The 21,788-nt window shown below is 39.3% G+C and overlaps 1 protein-coding gene and 1 long non-coding RNA gene across 2 annotated transcripts; both read left to right on the forward strand.

The window, feature by feature from the left end:
• Positions 1 to 71: 71 nt before the first annotated feature.
• Positions 72 to 7,972, forward strand: LOC116714347 (uncharacterized). Its single transcript, XR_004338043.1, has 2 exons — positions 72 to 6,642; positions 6,789 to 7,972. It is a non-coding gene; the product is annotated as an uncharacterized LOC116714347 (long non-coding RNA).
• A 1,941-nt stretch (positions 7,973 to 9,913) lies between these two features.
• scyl1 (SCY1-like, kinase-like 1) lies at positions 9,914 to 20,822 on the forward strand. The gene is given in 19 exon segments (XM_032555220.1): positions 9,914 to 10,137; positions 10,699 to 10,731; positions 10,733 to 10,840; positions 12,252 to 12,374; positions 12,492 to 12,718; positions 12,793 to 12,883; positions 13,030 to 13,185; positions 13,404 to 13,562; positions 13,654 to 13,761; positions 14,074 to 14,187; positions 14,277 to 14,432; positions 14,518 to 14,706; positions 15,026 to 15,101; positions 15,760 to 15,975; positions 16,857 to 17,005; positions 17,086 to 17,169; positions 17,248 to 17,556; positions 18,774 to 18,849; positions 19,611 to 20,822. Coding segments are annotated over 19 exon segments (2,607 nt in total). The 5' UTR covers positions 9,914 to 10,029; the 3' UTR covers positions 19,736 to 20,822.
• The last annotated feature ends 966 nt before the right edge of the window (positions 20,823 to 21,788 follow it).

Consider the following 21,788-nt stretch of genomic DNA (forward strand, 5'->3'; position numbering starts at 1 on the left):
CTTTGGGCGGATGAACAAATAATCTTGCCCAGGTCGAATGACGTGGAGCCAAATGGATATAAATAGCAAGGACGCCATTTCGTTTCACAAAACATCGACGCACTTCTTGATCTCACGTAGGAAGGCAGGCGAGCGGTACAGGTTGACGCGTTTTTCTTTTTTGATCAAAAGATAATCTTAGAAAGAAGATTTATTTTTTTTATTCAATTGCGTAGCACAATATATTTACTGTTAGTCGTTCTTCTTTTTTTTTTTACCGTTCATTTGTTTTCACATTTGGCTCCAGTCTCAATAGACGTTATTTTTGTAATGCTTTTTTATTTATCATTATCTACCTAGTAATGACCCTATTATTAAGCTAAAAGCGATTACTGTTGTTTTTTTTTTTAACTTGATTGCTAAGCTAACGCCTAGCTTGGTGTGAAAAACGTAGTTTCAGAACGCTTAAAATGAACATTACTTGATTATCTTTTGTTTTCTCAGACTAAATGTTTATTGTTGAGCTTTCTACAAGAAATCGGCTTAAGCTGTTGTTTTTCGAGAAATTGTTTTTTTCAGTTGGGATTCGTAACTGCTGTAGTCTTAATATGGGCGCCGTGACGTAAAAGTTGGCAAATGGCCGTTGGTTGACTTATAATAACGCCGTGACGTAATGGGCTTGCGGGGAGTGGTCGGGATGCTTCGAGACGCATGCCCAACTATGGCTTTGAGCTGCCGATTGTTAACGGAAAATAACTCCCCGTTTTTTACGGTAGCATAATCTAAGAAAACGAACTTGCTTTTCTGTGGTGAGCCTTTGAGTTTAACTATTTTGTCCGACTTAAATGGCTTAACATGTCTGTTAATGTTTCGAATGCAATTTTGAACTGCCGGTGAAGTTAATGAAAAAACAATTACGGTAGCATAACTTAAAAAAAAACAAATAGTCGTGTTTATGTGATGAGGTTTTGAGATTTTTTATCAGAGTTAAACGGGTTAAAATCTTAACATCGGTTAATTTTTTCGAGCTGCGATACAATTAACGAATAATAACCCCCATTGTTTACGCTGCATAACCTAAAAAAAAAAAAAGTAGTTGTGTTTGTGTGGTGAACCTTTTGATATTTTTTATTCGACTTAAACGGCTTAAAATCCTGACATATCAGTTAATTTTTGCCTGTGGCTATTTCGAGCTACCGATACAATTAACGAATAATAACCCTCCATTGTTTGCGATAGTATAACCTAAGAAAACAAGTAGTTGTGTTTCTGTGGTTAGCCTTTGAGATTTTTCTGTTTTGCCCAACTTAAATGGCTTAGTCTTAACATATCCGTTAATTTTTCTAATGCCTATGGCAGTGCTGAGCTACCAATGCAGTTAACAAATAATAACCCGCATTTTTATGGCAGCATAACCTAAGAAAATAAGTAGTTGTGTTTCTGTGGCGAGCCTTTGAGATTTTTTGTTTTTGTCTAGGCTTAAACGGCTTAAACTTAACGTTATATCAGTTACTTATCCAAATGCCTATGGCAATATAGATTTGTCTATATACATTGACATGCAGTTTGGAGAAGACTTAAAGACTTAGAATTTATTTTTACCTATGGATTGCTACATTCCTATTATAACGCCATAAAAAAACAGAATTGTCTTTAAAAAAAAAAGGAATGCTAACAAGGGCAAACAGAACTATTTTTTTATACCGTTACACTATAATCAAGCTGTATTATAGTTCGGTGTATTTTCTTCAAAGAAAACTTTTTTTTCTTTTTCTTTTTTTTTAAAAATGCAGTCAAATTTGACTCAGATTTTTTTATTTTATTTTTCTCTACTCAAAAAGAAAAAAAAAAAAAACCAAATGCCTTGTACAGAATAATGGCTAAGTTGTATTCATCTTGAGTGGATGACAAGTTTAGTTCTCAATATAAAAAAAAAAGTTTTTTTAGTCAATCGAAGAAAAAAAAAAAAACATCTTTTTTTTGACTTACAGAAGACAGAAGATTTTTTTTTTTTTTTTTTTTCCGGGGAAAATGGACTGAGTTATTGGGGAGGAATGGACTTAGTTAATGTGGGGAAGAATGGACTTTGTTAATCTGAAGATTCAGGACCAGCGTGGCTGCAGAATCGTAGGAGACGGGGAGAGGACCAGAGTGGGACCAGGCAGGACAGGACCAGAGACGAGCCAGGCAGGACAAGGCCAGAGGGTGTGAGAGGACCAGAGACGAGCCAGGCAGGACAAGGCCAGAGGGCGTGAGAGGACCAGAGACGAGCCAGGCAGGACAAGGCCAGAGGGCGTGGAGGCAGGAGCAGAGGGAGGCGATGCGATCAGGAGGTCTACAGAGGGCACCAGAAGCACAGGGCAGAGTAGATGAGAGGCCAGCGCTGCAGCAGCTCCAGAGTGGGATGGGCACGCAGTCTCTAGCTACAGGAGTGTAAAGCGGGTCATTGGTTTGTATTTTGGGCTGAGGTATCTCTGTAACACTCAGAAGCTTGGTTTCATTACCACTTTTTATAAAACTATTGTAGAACACAATTTCTCGCACAGCTCTCTCTTCCTCTTTTCAGGCAAGCCGTGTAAAGCGTTTTGTACCGTGGTCACATCTCCTCTTGCGCTGACATGATATTGGTGGTGTCTGCTGTGATGAATGCCTTGGTTGTGTGCTGGCGAGAGGAGCTACTTGTTTGGACTTCAACTCCCTGCGATCAATAGTTCTCCCCCCCAACTGGAAGGAAAGGCAACCCAATGTCGTTTAATAGGTCTTCTGAGAAGTTTACAGCACTGGATTGTGAGAGTGGATGGTCATCTGTTCAGCCAATGCGGTGTGTTCTGCAAAATCGTCATTGTCATCTCCCTGATTGGTACAGATAAGCTACAACTACCTCTTAACCCAAGCAGTGAGTCAATGCATGGAATGTACATGTGGTGTAACAATCCTGTACATAAGTAATTATCTTTGTAATATTTGCGCTCAAAATGAAATGGAATCGTTGTCCTTCGCTTTTAAAAGGGTTTGAATGGGTTCAGGGGAGGGAGGTGTGGGGTGTTTAAAATGTGTCTGGAGTTTTTCTTTTACAGGCATGCGCCCCTAAAGCAGTTCACCAGTTCAACGAAAGCCCCTGGTGGTAGCCACCCCGTACAAGTTGAGCCCATCTTGCGTACTATAGTGCTAAGGATTGGGATCATATGCAACTACCGTGATTTAACAAGGTGTAGGAAGGTATTTTGTATTTAACAAAATCAATTCAGTTTCATCATTTTCCTGCTTGGACCATTATGTTTGAAATGGGGGGGTACTTTGTTGGGGAGCTTAATGTGAGGGGGGGTTGTGGGGCGTTAATCAGTCTCTTCCTAGACTTCACAGCTCCTCATTTGCCAATATAAGAAAGGCTTGAATAGGAATCATCCAGGTGTACCCAACAAGCTTCAAGTGGACACTTTGCCATGCGGGATAGCAACTCCACAAAGCTAGTCTCCTGGATTTAGAGAAGCAGCTTTTGTCCCAGAGAGTGCGGTAACAAGTCTCCTTACTAGAAGTAATTTATTTTTGATTTGCAGTTGCCTTGTGGGAGGGGGGTTTGTATCTTTGACTTTTGCAGATTAATGTAAAGGCCCAACCGTCACTTAAATCCACATTCAAGTCTACATCTGCTGTTGGAAGGAACTCCCCAGTACGCAGGCCTGTGGTATTCAAATACTTTTTGTGGAAAATGATCCCATCCATCTCTAAATTGTATTAAGCCTTTCAGTCGAGGAAGTCCGACAATTGCTTGGTGTAACAGTATTTGTCCTGTAGTTTTGTACATATTTGTATTTGGAAGGGTTTGTGGGGAGAAGGCTTTTTTCCTTTGCATTTTTCAGTGTGCTGTGTCCCGTGTGCTTTCCAATACCCAAGACCATCAGGAACTCTCCTAACTCATTGTTTGTACAAGTTTCCTTGCGCATCGAGCGTCACGTAAGCTCACTAAATGTGTTCACATTTACTTTAACATTCATTGTTTGGCTAGATGCCTCCATTTGCAATTCCTTTGCAATTAGTTGCTGTGCCTTGTATTGACAATACGAGTGAACTATCTGTAAAGGATTTTATTTTTGCACAATAAATGCATAGCTTGTTGTGATTACAGTTTTTGGAATGCATTTGTTCTTTTTGGGGGCTTGTGTGGGGGAGCTTTTCTTGTGCTTTTTCAGGTATGACTAAAGCTTGGTGTAGAGCACGGATGTGACCTGGGCTCAAATGAAAGTGGAAATTGAAGGCAGATAAGTTGAATCATCTAATGACTTTTGGAAAGATGAATATTCATCCCAAAGTGGGCAATCTTAAGTGCACTATTAGTGCGTTGTTTATTCTTGCCACGAAAGCAACTTGCTATACTTGATTGCAGAAATAGCACTGTTGTGCTTTCTTGATAGTCTTGTGATAAGAGGAAGACACGGAGGCTTCATTGATTTGACATTATCTGCAGTAAAGCATTTGGGTAAGGATAACAACAGTCAGTTCTACGATACTGTGGGGAGGGAGCAGGGATGTCTTCTCTCTTTTTGATCTTACAGAAGTCCAAAGGAAGAATGCAGTCTACCTTGGACAGCTCAGGAATTTTCCTGCCCTTTGAACATGACCTACATGCAGTTTGCTCAGAAAGGGTCAGGTTGATCTTTGTAGTTTTAAGAAAGTAATTAGTCCTCAGCTACCAGCCCTTGTGCAACTGTGCAAGAGGCAGGTTATTCCCATTTCACTCCAATGCGCAACTGTGCAAATTTAACAAATTGAAGGTGCTGAGGAGAGCTGTGCATGGTGCAGCTCATATTTGGAGTAAAATGCAGCGCAAATGTGTTGCTTTAGTACATGCACATGTTTTGGTTGCGCGTGTTCCTACACTTTTCTTCACAGAAATCCAAATACAAGACAGAAGCACAAGCGAAGTCCTCTAACCTGGAGCATGTAGTAAGAAGCTGGCTCATCTTACCCAATCTTTTGCAATGTGTAGTAAACAAAACATCTTGGAACTGGCTTTATGTTAACCTCAAATCATCAGTAACAATGCTTTACTAGTACATACCTCTTTGGCCCTGGGGCCTTATTGCTTTGCATCTTAAAACCACATGAGTAGAACACAAATCTTTGTATTGTGTCAAATGTGTGGTGGGTGTGTTGTGTAGATCACTTTGTTTCAGATCATTCTCGTCTGTCCACTCCGATCTCACCTGCCTCTGAATGCAAAGTCATCTGTGGAAGCTGTCAACAAATGAGTGTGACCCTCTGAATGAAGCACCGACCCCTCCCTGTTCGCTTGAGCTTAAATCTGAACCCTGGCGTCCTTTGCAGAAGCCCTGCTCTTTTTGTGTTTGTGTGCCTTTTCTTTCCCTCTGGTTTCTCAGGTCAAATTGCCAAATTTCTAAATTTCCTCTGGGATGGCCTAACCTGTGATGGACACTGAGAATCCTGTCATATTAAGATCGAGAACTGCAAGCTTGTTTCTAATACTGCATCTCTTCAGTCTCGTGGGTGCTAAGTTAAGTAATTTTGGTTCCCTAGATTTTTTTTCCCCCCCTCATTGCTTAAATGTGTAACTCAACATGTTGCATGCAAGTCAGCTCTGCATAACATTTAATTTGCACAACGCAACATAATTTTCATTGAATCGTTGTCAAACGTTTCAGTAGTTACCGGTAAGGGGTGTTTTGGGGGGGTGCAACGCTATTCTCTTTTTTTCCCTTCCAGATTTCTCGTTCAGCTAAACTTGCTACTGAGTCGAGCAGCCTAAGCATCAGCAGAGTAACAGGATGACTTGAGTTCAGCCAGCCTCTAGGGATCAAACTTAAATATGTGGAAGAATTCAACACCATTACGTACCGATGTGGTAAACCCTATTTGGCATAACCATAGTCTGGGGTTAATATGGGGGGGAGGGAAGGGGGTTCCTTAAACTGTGTTTCTTTTTTATCCCATTACAGCTTTAGAAGCATTCTTTTGGTCATCAAGTCCTGCCACATTGCAAATGGGAATGGCTTTGAGTATGAACAGGAATCCTGGTATCGTGGCTTTGTTTATATGGCTATAAATGGAAATCATGGAATAAGTCAAATACAATATTGTGGGAAACTTCTGGGATCGGGGAAACATTCTGTCTTCTAGTTTCAGCCTCATGATCAAGAGAAAAGTCCGTGGTCAACAGGATTAGAGCAGCGATGCTGAGGGGCTTTCTTTTCCTGGAGGAACAAGATCTTGTTCCTCCAGGTTTTGCTTTTGCCCAAGTTATAGCAAGCACAAAAAAGCAAAAGACTCCGGTGGTGGCACTCCTGACCTGGTCGGGACGGGGTTCAAATCCCTGCGGTGTCTTGCTTTTAGTTTGCTGTTTGAGTAAAGCTGCTCAGCATGAAGTGACCAACAGATGTTTAACATCTGGTCCAGTGTGGCAGGCATGGGACTGACAGGATGTAATGTTAGGTGAGATTAGGTTAGGCATAGATCAATAGCTTCACTTCAATGTCAGTGTAAATTTTAATGATGGTGTTGGTTACAGGTGTTTTTCTAAACTTAAAACATTTCAGTGAGAAACATGGGGGGAGAAAATTTGACCTATAAACCAGGCATGATCAGAGGAAAGATTCCCACAGGAGCAATGGCACAACAGAGATCTTCAGAAAACATGGAATTTGAAGGGTAAAGGTTTTCCATGAACATTTATTTTTTTCTCCATTATTGAAAGAAAGCATGCCTGTTTGGTGTGAAACATTTTGGCAAGCTAATGAAATATTTGGGGAATTTAAATAATAGAAGAAATCTCCCTATTCATCATCACTACACAGGCAGTAAACCTCGGAGATTTCTGTTATTCAACTGAAGGATGTGAGAATGGATGGTTGTTGCAGGACATAACTGAAGAGAATTAAGGCAACATCCCCAAACACTTCAGTAAGAAAACTTTCAGATGATGTCAGAGAAAGAAGATGGAGCTGCTAGGACAACCTGTCGACCTGCGAGTCTAATTGGAAATCATTGGAAGGACCAGAGGATCAGACCGTACCGAGGCCCCCAGTACCTTTACAGATGTGAAGACGATTTGTTTTGAAGTTTTTCCATACAGAAGACATCTTGAAGCAGATACTAACAAAACAGCTTTTCCACTATGTATTGAGTCAATTTTAATAAGCGTCTTCAATATACCGTCTCCTCCCTCCTAAGTTCATATAATCTCTTTTGATTGTTGATTTTTTTGAGATGTTAAAAATGTTATGTTTGAATTTCACATCAACTGGGCCATTAGAACATTCAATGCTTATTTTCCTATGTGGAAAAATAGGTAAGAAAAATGCTACTATAATGCAGGAGAAGTATTACACATGAGGTAATGCAAGGAATGTAAAAATGGAAGAAAAAAATGTTAATCCTTATGTGACTAAAATGCTGCTGTTTGCTGTATTGTGAAAAAAATTATCTGTGCTCATTAAAGACATGCAAATTGTTTGCACCTGAATGAAAATAAAACAATATATTTTGTTTGGGGCTAAAATATGGCCAAATTGTCTTCATAATCTTGACACTTTGGCTCCGTCCTGTAGATCTGTGATGAGAAATTTGGGCATAATGATTGACGAGTGTCATTTATATTTATAAATTTGACAAACACGTTGAATTTGTTGGAGATCTTTTTTTTTTTTTTTTTTTTTTTGAATTGTGGAGCATAAATTACCTATTTTGTTTAAAATTATGATCAAATGTATTTATTTAGAACTGCTTTTATCACATTGTAGCACTGTGACACTTGTATGTTTCTTCTTTTTATCTGTTCTTATTCCATTCTTTATAACTGCCCTAATGGAAAGCACTGTGGTTTAGAAATCATTGTTGTAAAATGCTATAGAAATACAATTTTATTGTGAGCAAAATGCTTGTTTTTCATTTCATATATAATTGTTATATTTTCTCCTGTAAAGCTGACTTATTTTTTTAAAAATTAAATGTTTTGTATATAATATCATCTGTCCTTCTACTCCTGTCTTCATCTATTTGCTGACTCACTGCCTAAATATGTATTAAATATAAATATTTGACCTTTATTTATACAGGTTATTTCATTGATTCATTTACAAGAGAAATCTGTTTTAATTAAAAAACAATCATGTTTTTCCTTTACAAACACAGCAACAGTAATTAAGAAAAATTTGACATTTAAATAAGCAAATAAAATAAAGGCTCAAACAAGAGCAAGTTTCATAAGATTTCTCTTTTGGTATTAAGTTTGAATAAAATATGTAATTATTATCCACATTCAATTAATTAAATAAAGACAGGTCTGTGAAAAGTATTCACCCGCCTTCACAGATTTCTTCAGGTTTTGCTTCAAGGACAGAAAATTTAATATTAAAGATAACCCGAGAAAATACAAAATGCAATTGTCAGGTGATACATTTAATTGTTGAGAGGAATAAACAATCAAAGCCAACCTGCCTGCTATATGAAAAAAAGTAATTACCCTCTAAGCCTCAACTGGTTGTACCACTCTTGTCAACATCTGCTGATAATTGGAGGAATCTTTTCAGAATTCGTTTAATTCTCATGATTTACATTTAGTAATTTGATTAGATCGTTCAAAAATGTGTTTTCATTGCTTGAGTCATTTAGACATGGAGTAGCTGGTGTGCTTTGGATAGTTGCTCAAACTGAAGAGTAGTTGCTCTTACTTGAAGAGTTTCAACTAGAGAGAAGATTTCACGATTCCATCAACATTCTGAAGCAGCAAAGCAGCTCCACACTCTACAAACTACATGTTTCACTGTTGCTGTGATGTACTTTTTATAAAATAGCTTCACGCCAATTAGGAGGATAACTTCCAATAAGTTCAGTTCAACTGAATGTATCAGCTCCCTCATACACAAAAAAGTATCAGGCAACTTTTTAAAAAAGAAAACTGTGAGTGTATAACAAAATCTAAGCAAAATGATGGATGTTTATGTACCTGCTAGAACATACTTTAGGTAGTTTGGGGGAGAGCAGTATTGATTTCACTTTTATTTCCATTCAGTCATGGCTTTATTTGCCAGTTTCCAGAGCCTCAGTTATTGGTATCTACTTGTATTTCTTGAGTATTCCCTTTCTGGATCTTTTTTGGAGTTCTTAGTAGGGGTGCACTGATTGCAGTTTTCTGGCCGATTGACGATTACCAATCTTTAAAAAGCCCAAACCTGCCGATTCCGATTTTGGCCTGAAATGCCGATGAATAGCAAGAAAGTCACTGAGTTTGGGTCACTATTGTTAACTGCAAACATGTCGACATGACCTGGTGGGTCTGCATCCATAATAATTTTTAACTCTCTTTTAGTTTTCCCCATGTAAACCACAGTGCTGTGGAATTTCTAAAACAGCAGAAATTATCCCTATATAACTAAGACAAGAAACATTCAGCACTGACAAAGATCCCTCAAATTCCTAGCCTGCTGATTAACAGAGAAAAGCAAATTGTCGTCAAGATGTGAATTGCGACATTTAAGAAGCATTTAAGTATGAAGTAAAGCTAAAATTGAAGAATCTCATAATTGGTAATAAAATCCAAATCAATAGTTTATTTATGGTAATCTTCTGCATTTTTTCAGGATTAAGGCCACTGGAAAACTAATCTGACTTTAATCTCATGATTCTGTCTTTTTCCTCATGATTCTAAATTTATTGTCAGACCAGGCAAAAAGTGAATTCTGATATTAAAGTTAGAATTTTCTCTTTTTTCCAGTGTCCCTAATCATCTTTCGTAGAAGTGTGGTTGCAAAAAAAATATATATTATTCTTTAATATTTTTTTTAACGTACTTATAATGATTAATTTGGTTCTTGTGACTTTATTTCCAATAGTTTTTCCCATAGTGTTGTCGAGAAGAGACCTGAACTGAATCCCGGAACTAATGTGCAGAAACCAAAGTTCTCGCGGAGTTATTTTTCATCCGTTCCATTTCGGGTTAGTCTTAGCCACAGCAGCTAGCCTGCCTCTGGCTGCAGTTTGTACAGGTCTGTCGCTGTGTTCCTGTGAGTGTTTGATGAGGTTGAGAAGCGGGGGGAAATGTGGTCCTTTTTCGCCAGGGATCCTGTCAAAGACTTCGCTTATGAAATTCTCCCAGAAAGCCCGGAGAAGTCGGGAATATGGACTCTGCATCGGGGGAAGAGAAAGGTAAATAGCGGCGGCAGATCGTTGCGGCATCCTCCGCTAACGGTTAGCGTTAGCTTGTTTATGAATGCCTTTCATTCAGCCAAGCAGGATAAAGTAGAGTTTGACGTCTTGATGAAGGAGAGTTGGCGTATTCTCAGAAGTTGTTTTGTCGCTTCAGTCCCAGTACAGGTTTATTGTTCCGGTTTTCTCTTCTCTGTCGAAGTGTGTGTAGCTTAGCGCTCGGTGTTTACTCCTGCAGAGACACGTACATCTCGCCACGTCACCTTGTTTTATTCAACTTAATTGCTCCTATTTAAAACTGCTGCTGAAGCCATTGTCTTTATCGCATTACAAAAGGTCATGTTACAGATTGGTAACAGTGTGGTCCCCACTGCCGTGATTATTATCACTGAGAAGCTGAAACCATCCTTTCTCTGTACTGATTTTTACCGCAGGGTCAGATGACAGCTGGGCACCAACTTCCTCCTTCTTTCAGCCTCAATCATGATCACATTCATTCACGGTCAGCATTTCATCCCTAAACTGTATAAGTGTCAATTAATGGTTGCCCACTTCTTGCAGACATCAGGAGATCCGGTGTCGGTGTTTGTCTACTGAGGTGGCTCAGGGAACAGAGCAGCAGACCCAGCTAGCCAAGGCTGCCTTCAAGAGGATGAAGACCCTGCGCCATCCTAACATTCTGGCATATGTTGATGGACTAGAGGTATGTGATTTATATGTCTTTAGACTATGTTTGCTTCAGATGTTCGGCTGTGTAACTTATGCTTTTTATGTGCATGCTTTGTGTTCAGAGAGAGGTAAGCAGTCATTTACTATTTGTCCTGTCATCTGAGAAGCTAGACCATAGATCCTTCCCTAACAGCAATTAGATCTCTTATTTACCACCTACAAAGTTTTAAATAAATGGAGGTATCCTGTATCAGTGGCTTTATTACACAGTCAGGAAATGTATAACAACATATAAAAAATTAGATAAGTGTGGAAGAAACTGTCTGCCAATATGTTACTTTTACTTCCTTTCCTCTCCCATTATCTAAGTTCAGTGATCCATTTGTTTATCTATCCTTCCATTTATTAATCAATTCTGCTTGTCTTTTGTCCATTCATCTATTTCTGCCTTCATCCATTTGCTGACCCACTTCCTAAATCTATATGTCCTGTTCCTGTCTTGCCATCCTTTTGTTTGTCCATCTTCTCATCCATTCTTCCTGTCTGTTTGTTTAACAGTCTTCTGATACCCAGCATGCAGACATTTTTGCTGATTTCAGATTTAAATCATAAAGTCCATAGTAAAATTTGCTTTAAATTCATAGTGAACTTTTGTGTTGGTATTTAAAAAGAAGCCAGAGTTTAGAAATATATAGGAAGTCTGTTAGGTTTTCAATGTGTAGGTATTGAATCTTAGACAATCCAGGTGTTTGCAATCCCCAATGTTTGAATAAAGAACTTGGTTAAAGACTGAAAAGTATTTAGGATGTTTTTCTTTTTCACTTTCTTTACATTATAGTTGCGCTAATGTCCTGAGACTTGTAGTCGATTCCCAAATATATATTTTTTTAAATGCACTGCTGTAGCTGAAGCTCATTCAGGTTTGTGATTGCTCTGCCAACAATGTTTGTCTTTGAGACAAGTTTCAAAGTGACATCCACTTCAATATCAGGATTCAGGCTTTTCATGTAGAACTTGCTGTTCTACACAGTCCTCAAAATGTTTCAGTTTCTCAATACCAAAACTTTTTCTGGCTTTCTAAATTAGTGTACCAATGATTTTTCTTTCCTGCAGGTTATATAGAAGCTCATAAACCATCTTGGGATTTAGTATTTTCCTTTTTTGGATAAGAGTGAAAAAACTTCTTTTTCATCAAGTATATTCTTTGTCCTGTTGTGTTAAATATTAATTCTTCCACTTGACTGTAAATTTATCCATCCATCTGTACATCAATCTTTCTTCTTATTAAACACCTTGTTGTTCTGTATTTAAAACCTGATTACTGTGGAAATATAATTGATATAAAAATATAAAGCCATATAATGTTAAATAATGTTGATCAGTCATTTTATCATTTAAATTTCCCTATCTTTTTATTCATACGTTTTTTAAATTTATTTTTGCAGACAGATAAGAGCCTATATCTGGTCACTGAGCAGGTGACTCCTCTCTCAGTTCACCTGAAGGCCCAGGCAGAGAAGGGGGGCGCCGGAGAGCTGGAGATCTCCTGGGGTCTCCACCAGATAGTGGTAAGAATCTGACAGGATATCAGATCCTACTCGGCCAACCTTAGTTTTGCAGAATCGTCCATTATGCGCTGAATGTCGCCTTTCACTTCATTTTCCTCCTGTCGTTTTTCTTCTCAGAAAGCTCTGAGTTTTCTGGTCAATGACTGCCACCTGCTCCACAACAACCTGGGTATCTGGGCGGTTTTTGTGGATCGAGCTGGAGAGTGGAAGCTCGGCGCCCTCGACCACTTGGCGCCCGAGCAGGGCGACCCAAGCGGCGTCTCCCTCCCCACGCCGAAGGCTGTTTACCCAGACATGGAGAAGTACGACCCGCCGGAGATGTCCAACAGCAGTGGGGAGAAATGGTGAGGAAAGAGAGGCTTCAAAGATATGTGTTATTTATTATCGATATTGATTTGGTTTTATTTTTGTTATCCAGGGTGGGGGAGGTGTGGCGACTGGGATGTTTGATATGGGAGGTTTTTAACGGACCCCTCCCTCGTACGTCATCCCTCCGATCTCTGGGAAAAGTAAGTTTGTTTTTTTTAAGCTAGTTACAACTCTAACATGGAAGTTAATAAAGGTGATTAATCATAGTTTCTATATTGTAAACTTTTTGTCTAATTTTTATTTCTTGTTATTTTTCCTTGTTTGTCTTTTATATTTTTTCCTACAGATTCCCAAGTCGCTGGTTCCCCACTACTGTGAGCTGGTCGGGGCGAATCCCCGGGCTCGACCGAACCCGGCCCACTTCCTCCAGAACTGCAGGGCTCCCGGAGGTTTCCTCTGCAACAGCTTCGTGGAGAGCAACCTCTTCCTGGAGGAGATCCAGGTCAGCGAATCCAATATTTCTGTCTGCCAGATTGAAACTAATACTTTTTCTCTTTTACCAGATCTCTGAGATATATGTAGGTTTGCTTGATTAGAGTCGCGAGCCTTCAGAAATGTAAACTGTCCTTCAATTTTTTTTATTCAAGGTGAATTTCTGGTGCTGATGTTAATTCAGTGATCATTCCTAAGAATGATGAAAATCCCTCCAATCTATTCCAGATCAAGGATCCAGCTGAGAAGCAGCAGTTTTTCCAGGACCTGAATGATCATCTAGACTCTTTTCCTGAAGACTTCTGTAAACATAAAGTCCTTCCTCAGCTGCTCACCGCCTTCGAGTTCGGAAACGCAGGCGCCGTCATCCTCACCCCGCTCTTCAAGGCAACTTTTAATCTCTCATCAACCTGATTATTTTCACCGTGAGAGAAAGAAAACGCATTACGAACATCATTTCTCTCTCTCTGCGTTTCAGGTGGGGAAGTTCTTGTCAGCAGAAGAATACCAACAGAAAATCATTCCTGTCATAGTGAAGATGTTTTCCTCCACAGACCGAGCGATGAGGATACGACTTCTACAGCAGGTATTTCACATTCCTGACGACTGAATTAAAATGTGGCATTTAGCTCCAGGCGGCGCCTGATTTAGATTTCAACAGGTGGAGCTGGATTTGTGGCAAAAAAGATATTTTAATTTGTGAATTTGAAAAAGTTTCGATGTTTCGTTAGGAACTCAAAATGAAGTGTATGTTCACTTCTGAACTGCACTGTAAATTTTTAAACATTAAAAGCACACTTATGAGCGACAGAATGCTGATTAGTGAATAACGATAAACATTATCGCAGGTAAAATGTGATTATTTATCCACTTTGCTGAGTTTTTTTGTGTTTCTCAGATGGAGCAGTTCATTCAGTATCTGAACGAGGCGGCGGTTAACTCCCAGATTTTCCCTCACGTCGTCCACGGCTTCACGGACACCAACCCCGCCATCAGAGAGCAGACGGTTAAGGTACGAAGTTTACAGAATCAGACATGGCAGCCGGAGCGACGCCTCCTGCAGACTTTAATCTTCCATGTTTCTCTTCCTGGCGGCTGCAGTCGATGTTGCTGCTGGCGCCCAAACTGAACGAGACCAACCTGAACCAGGAGCTCATGCGTCACTTCGCCCGACTGCAGGCCAGAGACGAGCAGGGCCCGATCCGCTGCAACACCACCGTGTGCTTGGGCAAAATTGCCTCCTACCTCAACGCCGGGGTAAAACACAAAATGCCCTGGATGGTTTTTGTATTTAAACTTAAAAACCAAAATGTGACAATCTCAATCGTTCTTTTCGCCTCAGACCCGACAGAGAATCCTGGTCTCTGCGTTTTCTCGAGCCACTAAAGACCCGTTTCCTGCTTCGCGTTCTGCCGGCGTGCTTGGCTTCGCAGCAACACACAACTACTACAGTGTTACAGAGATCGCCGCCCGCATCCTGCCCACGCTCTGCACCGTCACTGTGGATCCTGATAAGGGCGTCAGGGAGCAGGTATGACCGTTGTTTACTGTGACCGGTCCGAAAGATATTTACTCGTCACTTATTATGTAATCAGCAGCATTTATGGTTTATATGTTGGAAATGAAACTCATTTATTTATTGATAGTAGCAAAAACAAAGGTATGCTTGATATTTCCACTAAGATGCACAATAATATAGTAACAACATGAGTTGTTAGAACCATTTTAATTAGCAGCTCTGACAGCGTGTTTCATCAGTTCCAGCAGTTTTAACCCAGATTAATAATATTTGAACATATTTTTAATCCAGTCTCTGATCTGATGTGCCAACTCGTCTCTGTTTCTGTCAGGCGTTCAAAGCCATCAAGAGCTTCCTCACCAAGCTGGAGACGGTTTCTGAAGATCCAAACAAGCTGGCTGAGATCGGTATGTAACAAACTGCTCTGACCTGCACAGTCACTTCTGTCACAGCTGCACTTTGTCTTGAGTCAGCCTTCACCCTTTCACTTTACTGTGAAGGAGCCAGACAAGCTCTCTTTTGTTATCGAGATCTTCCAAAGGTTTGTTTTATAGAAATGAAATTTTATTTTGATCTATAAGATGCCAAATATTTCCACATAACTATATTTTGATCCATCTAATGATAGTTAGACAATTGATAGTTATTTAATACTTTTCTACTCTTGTAATTTCTTGTGCGGCTACATTTTACTCTTACTTGTGTGAAATCTTTGGCTTCTCTAACCACCTCTATCGATTTAATGGACTTTCAGGTTCATATGTTGAGAAAACATACCTACATTTACTATAAAGGTCTTTTTTGACTTATTTTTATTTTTAAAATTTTAAAAGGTTGATGTTGCAGCTGAACTTAGTTTAGGGTTGGGATAGTTTCAGTATTCAGTTTTTAAAAGTGTGTTAGTCTGACTAGACTAGCTTTAAAGGATGTGGAAGAGGTCAAATTTACCAGTTTCAGACTGGTTAGTGAAGAAGTAATAATAATGTAAATATACCAATGTATCTGTTGATCAAAAAATGTAAAGGGGAAAAAAAATCTCTGATTTCTGGGTTGTCGTTCCTGCAGAGAAGGATGTGGGATCGAGCGCTCAGCCTGCAGGAGCTTCGTCCAGCTGGGCCGGCTGGGCCGTGACCGGCGTCTCCTCGCTCACCTCCAAGCTGATCCGCAACAACCCAGGAGCCGAGGGCAGCGCCGCCGCCGAGGGCAGCGGGCCGTCCAGCGGGCCGTCCAGCGCAACCAGCCCCACCAGTGCCACTGATGGAGCATCAACCTTAAGCAAAGGTACAGCTTTTTTTATTATTAGAATAAACTGAGAATGAACTGCATTACATTGTAATAAAGCTCTACTATGCACAGGGTTCTTATTGAAATCCTTCAAGATTATTGAATTTTAATGAGTTGTATTTAGTCCAACCCAGTTTTATTTATAAAGCACTTTTAAGAAAAACAAGGGGACCAAAGTTCTGGTCAGATAAGTAAAAACATAAAAGAGAATAAAATGCAAAAATATATTAAAAAGACATAAAACAGCTAAGCAATTACAATTTGAAGAACAATTAAGGAAGAATCAAATAAATGTTCAACATTTCAAGGTTTGCAAAGTGTTTGAGTTCTGTGTAAAGTCCTTGAAAGTGTTTGATATTCAAACTGCAGAGTTTTGTGAGCCTGCGTTTGTAAAGCATTATTTGCAGTTGAAACCAGATATGTACATTATTGTCTGTGTTATGTACAGATAATAAAAAGGCAAATACTCATTTTGTTTCTCCCTGTTTGAAGTTTAATCAGACCTAATTTCTCTTGTTTTAGGTTAGTTAGAATTACCAGAACTATTTCTATTTGCTAAACCTAGCAAGAATTTTTTTTTTAGATTTTTTTGTAACTTTCTCGGATCAGTCAGATAATAAAACCCTAAAATGTTATATTTCAGATTAGCTTGTCCCTGCTGTAGAATATATGACTATGACAGTATGTTATTAATAAACCTTTTATCTTCTTCAGTTCTTTTTTGTACTGATTTTTTTTTTTTTCAAAGTGTGCCACTGGAAAAGATTGAGAACTTTTTCTTAAAAATGTTTGAAAAGTGCTTGAATTTTCCTGTGGGAAATATGTATTGTGTGTATTTTGTCTGACATGATGATGATAATAATCACTTCTATTCTCAGGTGCAGAAGATAAAACCCAACACTCCTCCTTGTCTCACCACGGTGCGTCCGATCGTACCAACCAGTCGCCGACACCTGGAGCAACAGACAACGATGAAGAGCAAATCGGAGACCGCTGGGACGATGAAGAGGACTGGGGTAGCTTAGAGGTGCATTTATTACTTCTGACGGTGCGTTGTCACGGCGCTGTACGTTTTGAGTTTGTGAATCACTGAGTCTTTTTCTCCAGGAACCGGAAAAGGCTCAGACTGATGACTGGAACACCGACTGGTCTGGAGCTGCATCAGCCAAAAAGAAAGCTGCTGATAGAGGAGTACGAACCATTTATCCTGAGGACTGTTTCTACGGTAACGATGGTGCTTGTTTTAAAGCATTTTCTTTCGATACGTAGGCTGGACGATCGTCCGCCTCCATGGCGATGAAAAAGCAAAGCTCTGACTGGAGCAGCTCCGGCTGGGACGCCGACGACAGCTGGTCCAACGAGAAGGAAGGCCAGGGTCAGAGTTCAGCGGGCGAGGAGGGCTGGGGCAACGACTGGGGGGAGGAGGAGACGGACGTGACGCCGGCCAGTAAGAACCTGCCGCTGCCTGAAGGCGTCCGGCTCGCCAGCGAGTACAACTGGGACAGCAGCTCTGGGAACGGCGCCACGCAGAACGACCTGTTCGCCAGCGTGTCTCAGAGAAACACGGCTGCTGCCACGGTGAGGTCCCAACAGGAAACAAACAGGAGACGCAGGAAGATTGAACGTGTCTTGGATGTTTAAATCTGTGTTTTTCAGCTTCAACACTGATGGTTTATATTTTTCTACTTTCATTTGGTTCTCAACTCCTTCTAAAAACAGCCCAAGCGCTTAAAAAAACCTCCCAAGCTGATATTTTTTGGAAAATGAGCCGTTTGAATCACAATCAAAGGGAACTGTGGTGTTACCTAGCAACCCCAGGAGAGCCCAGCCCCGTTACCCAGCAACACCAGCAGAGTTCCAGCATGTTTAGTCAACTGATTTTGTGTTTTATGATATCTAACCTGCTTCACTTGATTTGATTTTAAATTTTGGCTGTAGCAACTTTTCTCTCAGAGCTCATTTTCAACGTTTCTATTTTTATTTTAAAACTTCCTATAGATTAATACACATTTGTCATACATTAAATAGTCATGCTACTTTCCATTTTTATATATTTTTATTGGATATTGTCAGTTCACTATTCAAATATTACCTCGTTGTTAAACTCATTGTTACAAATACAGTATTAATCATCCAGCAGCTCATTTAAATTGTAAACTAGGCTACAAAATTATTATTGAGCGCGTCTGTATATAAACTGTACGACTAAATGAAACAGAAAAAAAGAAGTTGCACATTTATTGGGCTCATTTATCAATATTTATGTCCATGTTGTAACATGAGATATTTAGACATAAATATCGTAATGCTGACATAAACAGTACAGTCACCCAGCAGTGGACCAGGAAATGTCACTGATTGCTGTCTTCACCTTCCCACTGACACGAAAACCACTAAAGTCTTCAGTGTTGAAATTGAACAGCCACACACTAGAACCGGGCAATTAATCGATTTTATAAATTAGTAATTGAAAGGTTTTTCTAAATATGATGAAAGCAAATATAAAAAAATTACAATGAAACTTGTTCACGAATTAAACTAGACTGATACCAATAAAGTGAAAATGAATTTAAGCCAAAATGATTCATTTGTGTCTGCTTTTTGTTGCTCTGCATTTTCTACCAAGGCAAGAAAACATGTTTAAAATAATGCAGTTTAAGCTGTAATGACTGCTTTAAGTAAAGTTTGCTTTGACTTGAAGTGTTCTACTACGAATAATTTTGGCTGAATAATTTAAACCCCCAGCTCAGTGGAGTTCCCACTCGGTGATGATTTGTTTTGTCTCTCGCCGACAGGCTGGAGACGGCTGGAGCTCAGAGACGACCGGAGACTGGGGCACCGAGAGCTGGGAGTCAGTCGAAGGAGGCCAGAGTGAGTCCTTCAACTCAAATCTAATCTTGTGTTTTTACTCAACATGTCCTCAAAATGTTCTGTTGCTTTGCTTCTGCAATTTAACTCTTTGGTTCCTCAGTCTCAGATCCAGAGTCACATTTCCACTAAAAGAAATATACATTTTCAGAAGGGTTGCTTAACATTTCAGGATATCAGGCAGAATTAAGATCTTTTTTACTCTGTTGTCTGATTAAGTCAGAAATCTGAGCATTTTCACATTTTTGTCACATTGCCACAATATATAGCACATTTGTACTGAGACGTTATGTGATGGACCAAAATAAAGTAGATCATAATTGTGAAGGTAAATGATGCATGACACAATTTTCAGCGTGTTTTAGGAATAAAAAGCTGAAAAATGTGGCTCACATTTGGGTTTTGTTTTTAGAACCAACAAAAATGGCTCAGAAATGCTGTCCAAAAATAATGCAATAGTTTTTTTGGTGATTTTTAAAAGCAACCTACAACCTCTATTGAATCCATATATACTTTCAGATCATTTTGTACCAATGTTGCAGATTTCCAAGGGAAATCTTTAAATAAACATTAGTGTGATTCCTAATGAAGTCATTATCTTATTCTGCTTCTTATACATCTGTAACACTGAATCAGTTATAATTAAAAGCACAGATTTAATACCTAATAGGTCCGAGACATAATTTTCCACATTGACTTCATATTAAATGGACAGAACTGAAAATGTTCGTATGACGTATAAACGTCTGCTCTTCGTCGCCCAGATCTCAGCAAGGCGGAGCTGTCGAAGAAGAAACGAGAGGAAAGGAGGAAAGAGCTGGAGGCCAAGCGGGCGGAACGTAAAGCTGCTAAAGGTCCTCTGAAACTCGGAGCACGCAAGCTGGACTGATTCTGGTGGAACAGGAGGGCTGGGACACGGAGACCGGAGTCCAGCAGTGGACAGAGTTTCCACTAGCAGCCAGTAAAGAAAACTGTGAACAGTTCCTTTAACAAACGAAGGCTTGGATGCTGAAACAAAGGAGGATTTTCTGTCTTTTCTCATTAAAAGACTGATGGAAGTTAAGGTAAAGACAGAAATGTGATGGAAAATCCAAAGAGACTTAAAGCAGGATGCATTAACAAAATGAATCATTAAGTTGCTGTTGTACAGTAAATGTATATACCCTGTGCATCATGTGTTAAATTACTTCTTTTTTTTTAGAGAGAGATACGTATAACATACAGAACGTCCTGTAAGGTTTCACTGAATGTCTTTCAGTGCGTTCCGTATTCATACACATGGAGAAGACTGTTTTTAGTTCATCTGTTCCAGATTTTAGACTGAAAATCAGTCCATGCATGCACCTGTGTGGCCTAGCAACAATCTCCATTGCAACAGATTACATTCGTGTCTTCACTTTGCACATATAGCTCTGTATTTACTCTGTGAGAGCGGGCACAGCTGACTGGCTGCAGGCATGTCAGTGAAGCCTTCATTTGGATCGATAATGAATCAGCGTGAGCAAATAGAAAAGCAGAAAGATGTTCATTTATAGTAGAAACTGTTTACATTTTTCCTCGTCTAATGGAGGATTTAAGATTCCAGCAGGGGTCGCTGTAGACACAAAAGGAAAGTGCATCGTAGTAGTTTGGTCAGGGTGAAATGTACATGTTGTACTGTTGTGCCTTTTTATTTGGCTGCAGAGCTACTCTAATAATAAACTCCCAAAACTGAAATCTTCACCATCAAACACTTTGGCTCCTAAACTTCTGAACTTTAGCGCACTCTGTTTTTAACTCCTACTTTCATTGTAGCCTTTTATCTTCTGTTTCTGTCACGGTTTGTACTGATTGAAAATCCTTGAAGTCAGGGACACAGTCAGGTGCAAGACGCTAATCTGTAAGAAGCTGTGTGGTTTTGGTCTGAAGAGGGTCACCGGTCAAATCATGGTGCATGTGTGCTATTCCAAAATAAAAACAAATACTCAAAAATTATACTTCTGTGCAATTTGGTTTATGTATTTTTTACAGAGTCAAACTTTGCTTTAATTTGTCAAAGTGGTTTAAGTGTTTTGTCGGACTAAACAATTCGCTGACTTACAGTAAAACAGTTTTGTGAAGAAGAATCAAAGTCAGTTTTTAAAATTCTTTATGAATAAATACCTGAAAAGTGTGGTGTGCATTTGCACTTAACCACCCTGAGTGAATACATTGTAGAACAACCATTTACACGTACCAGTCTTTTGGTTTATGATTCCAGGAGTGACAATCCCACAGGATGATACTACCACCATCATGTTTCAGCATGGAGAAACATGATCTATGAAGATTTCCTGTGGCTTGTCAGTGAGATGACTGACATGCCACAGGAAATAGTATGCTTACTAGATCTGGGTCTAAGGAAATTCTCTGTGAAGCCTAAAGGTGGGTTAAAAACAAACTATACAGTTTTACCTTAAGATTAGAAAATAACAGAAACATTGTGGAGTTTTACTTGGTCACAGAAAAACTGCACTTGTGGCAAAACTTCAAGACAAAATGTTAACTTTTCCATTAGTGTCATTTCAAAATCAAACTAAATGGTACATTAGTCACACTGTAAAAAAATAGGCTTTTTTATAGAAGATAACCAAAGTCATGTATTTAAAACATCTTAGTTGTTTATGATGCCATCTTTATTTCTTGAAGGATATTAAAGATCTTAAAAATCAACCTCCCACTACAATAGATTATGATATATTTACACTGTGAAATTTCTTCAGGGTTATAAAATATGTCTATAAAGTACAGAGCCCTCCAGGGAACATGGGAAATTGTTTTTCTTTTGCGTTCCCTCGCAATAATCTACTGATCAGTCATGCGGCATAATTGAATACTGTAAGCCTTTCTTACGGTGGCCGCCGTACTTTCTGCTTTAATATAAGGTTATGTGAGGTTTTTCCATGAATGTTAATATCTTGTTG

Source organism: Xiphophorus hellerii, chromosome 23, assembly GCF_003331165.1.
Source record: "Xiphophorus hellerii strain 12219 chromosome 23, Xiphophorus_hellerii-4.1, whole genome shotgun sequence".
In the NCBI taxonomy this organism is placed as follows: Eukaryota; Metazoa; Chordata; class Actinopteri; order Cyprinodontiformes; family Poeciliidae; genus Xiphophorus; species Xiphophorus hellerii.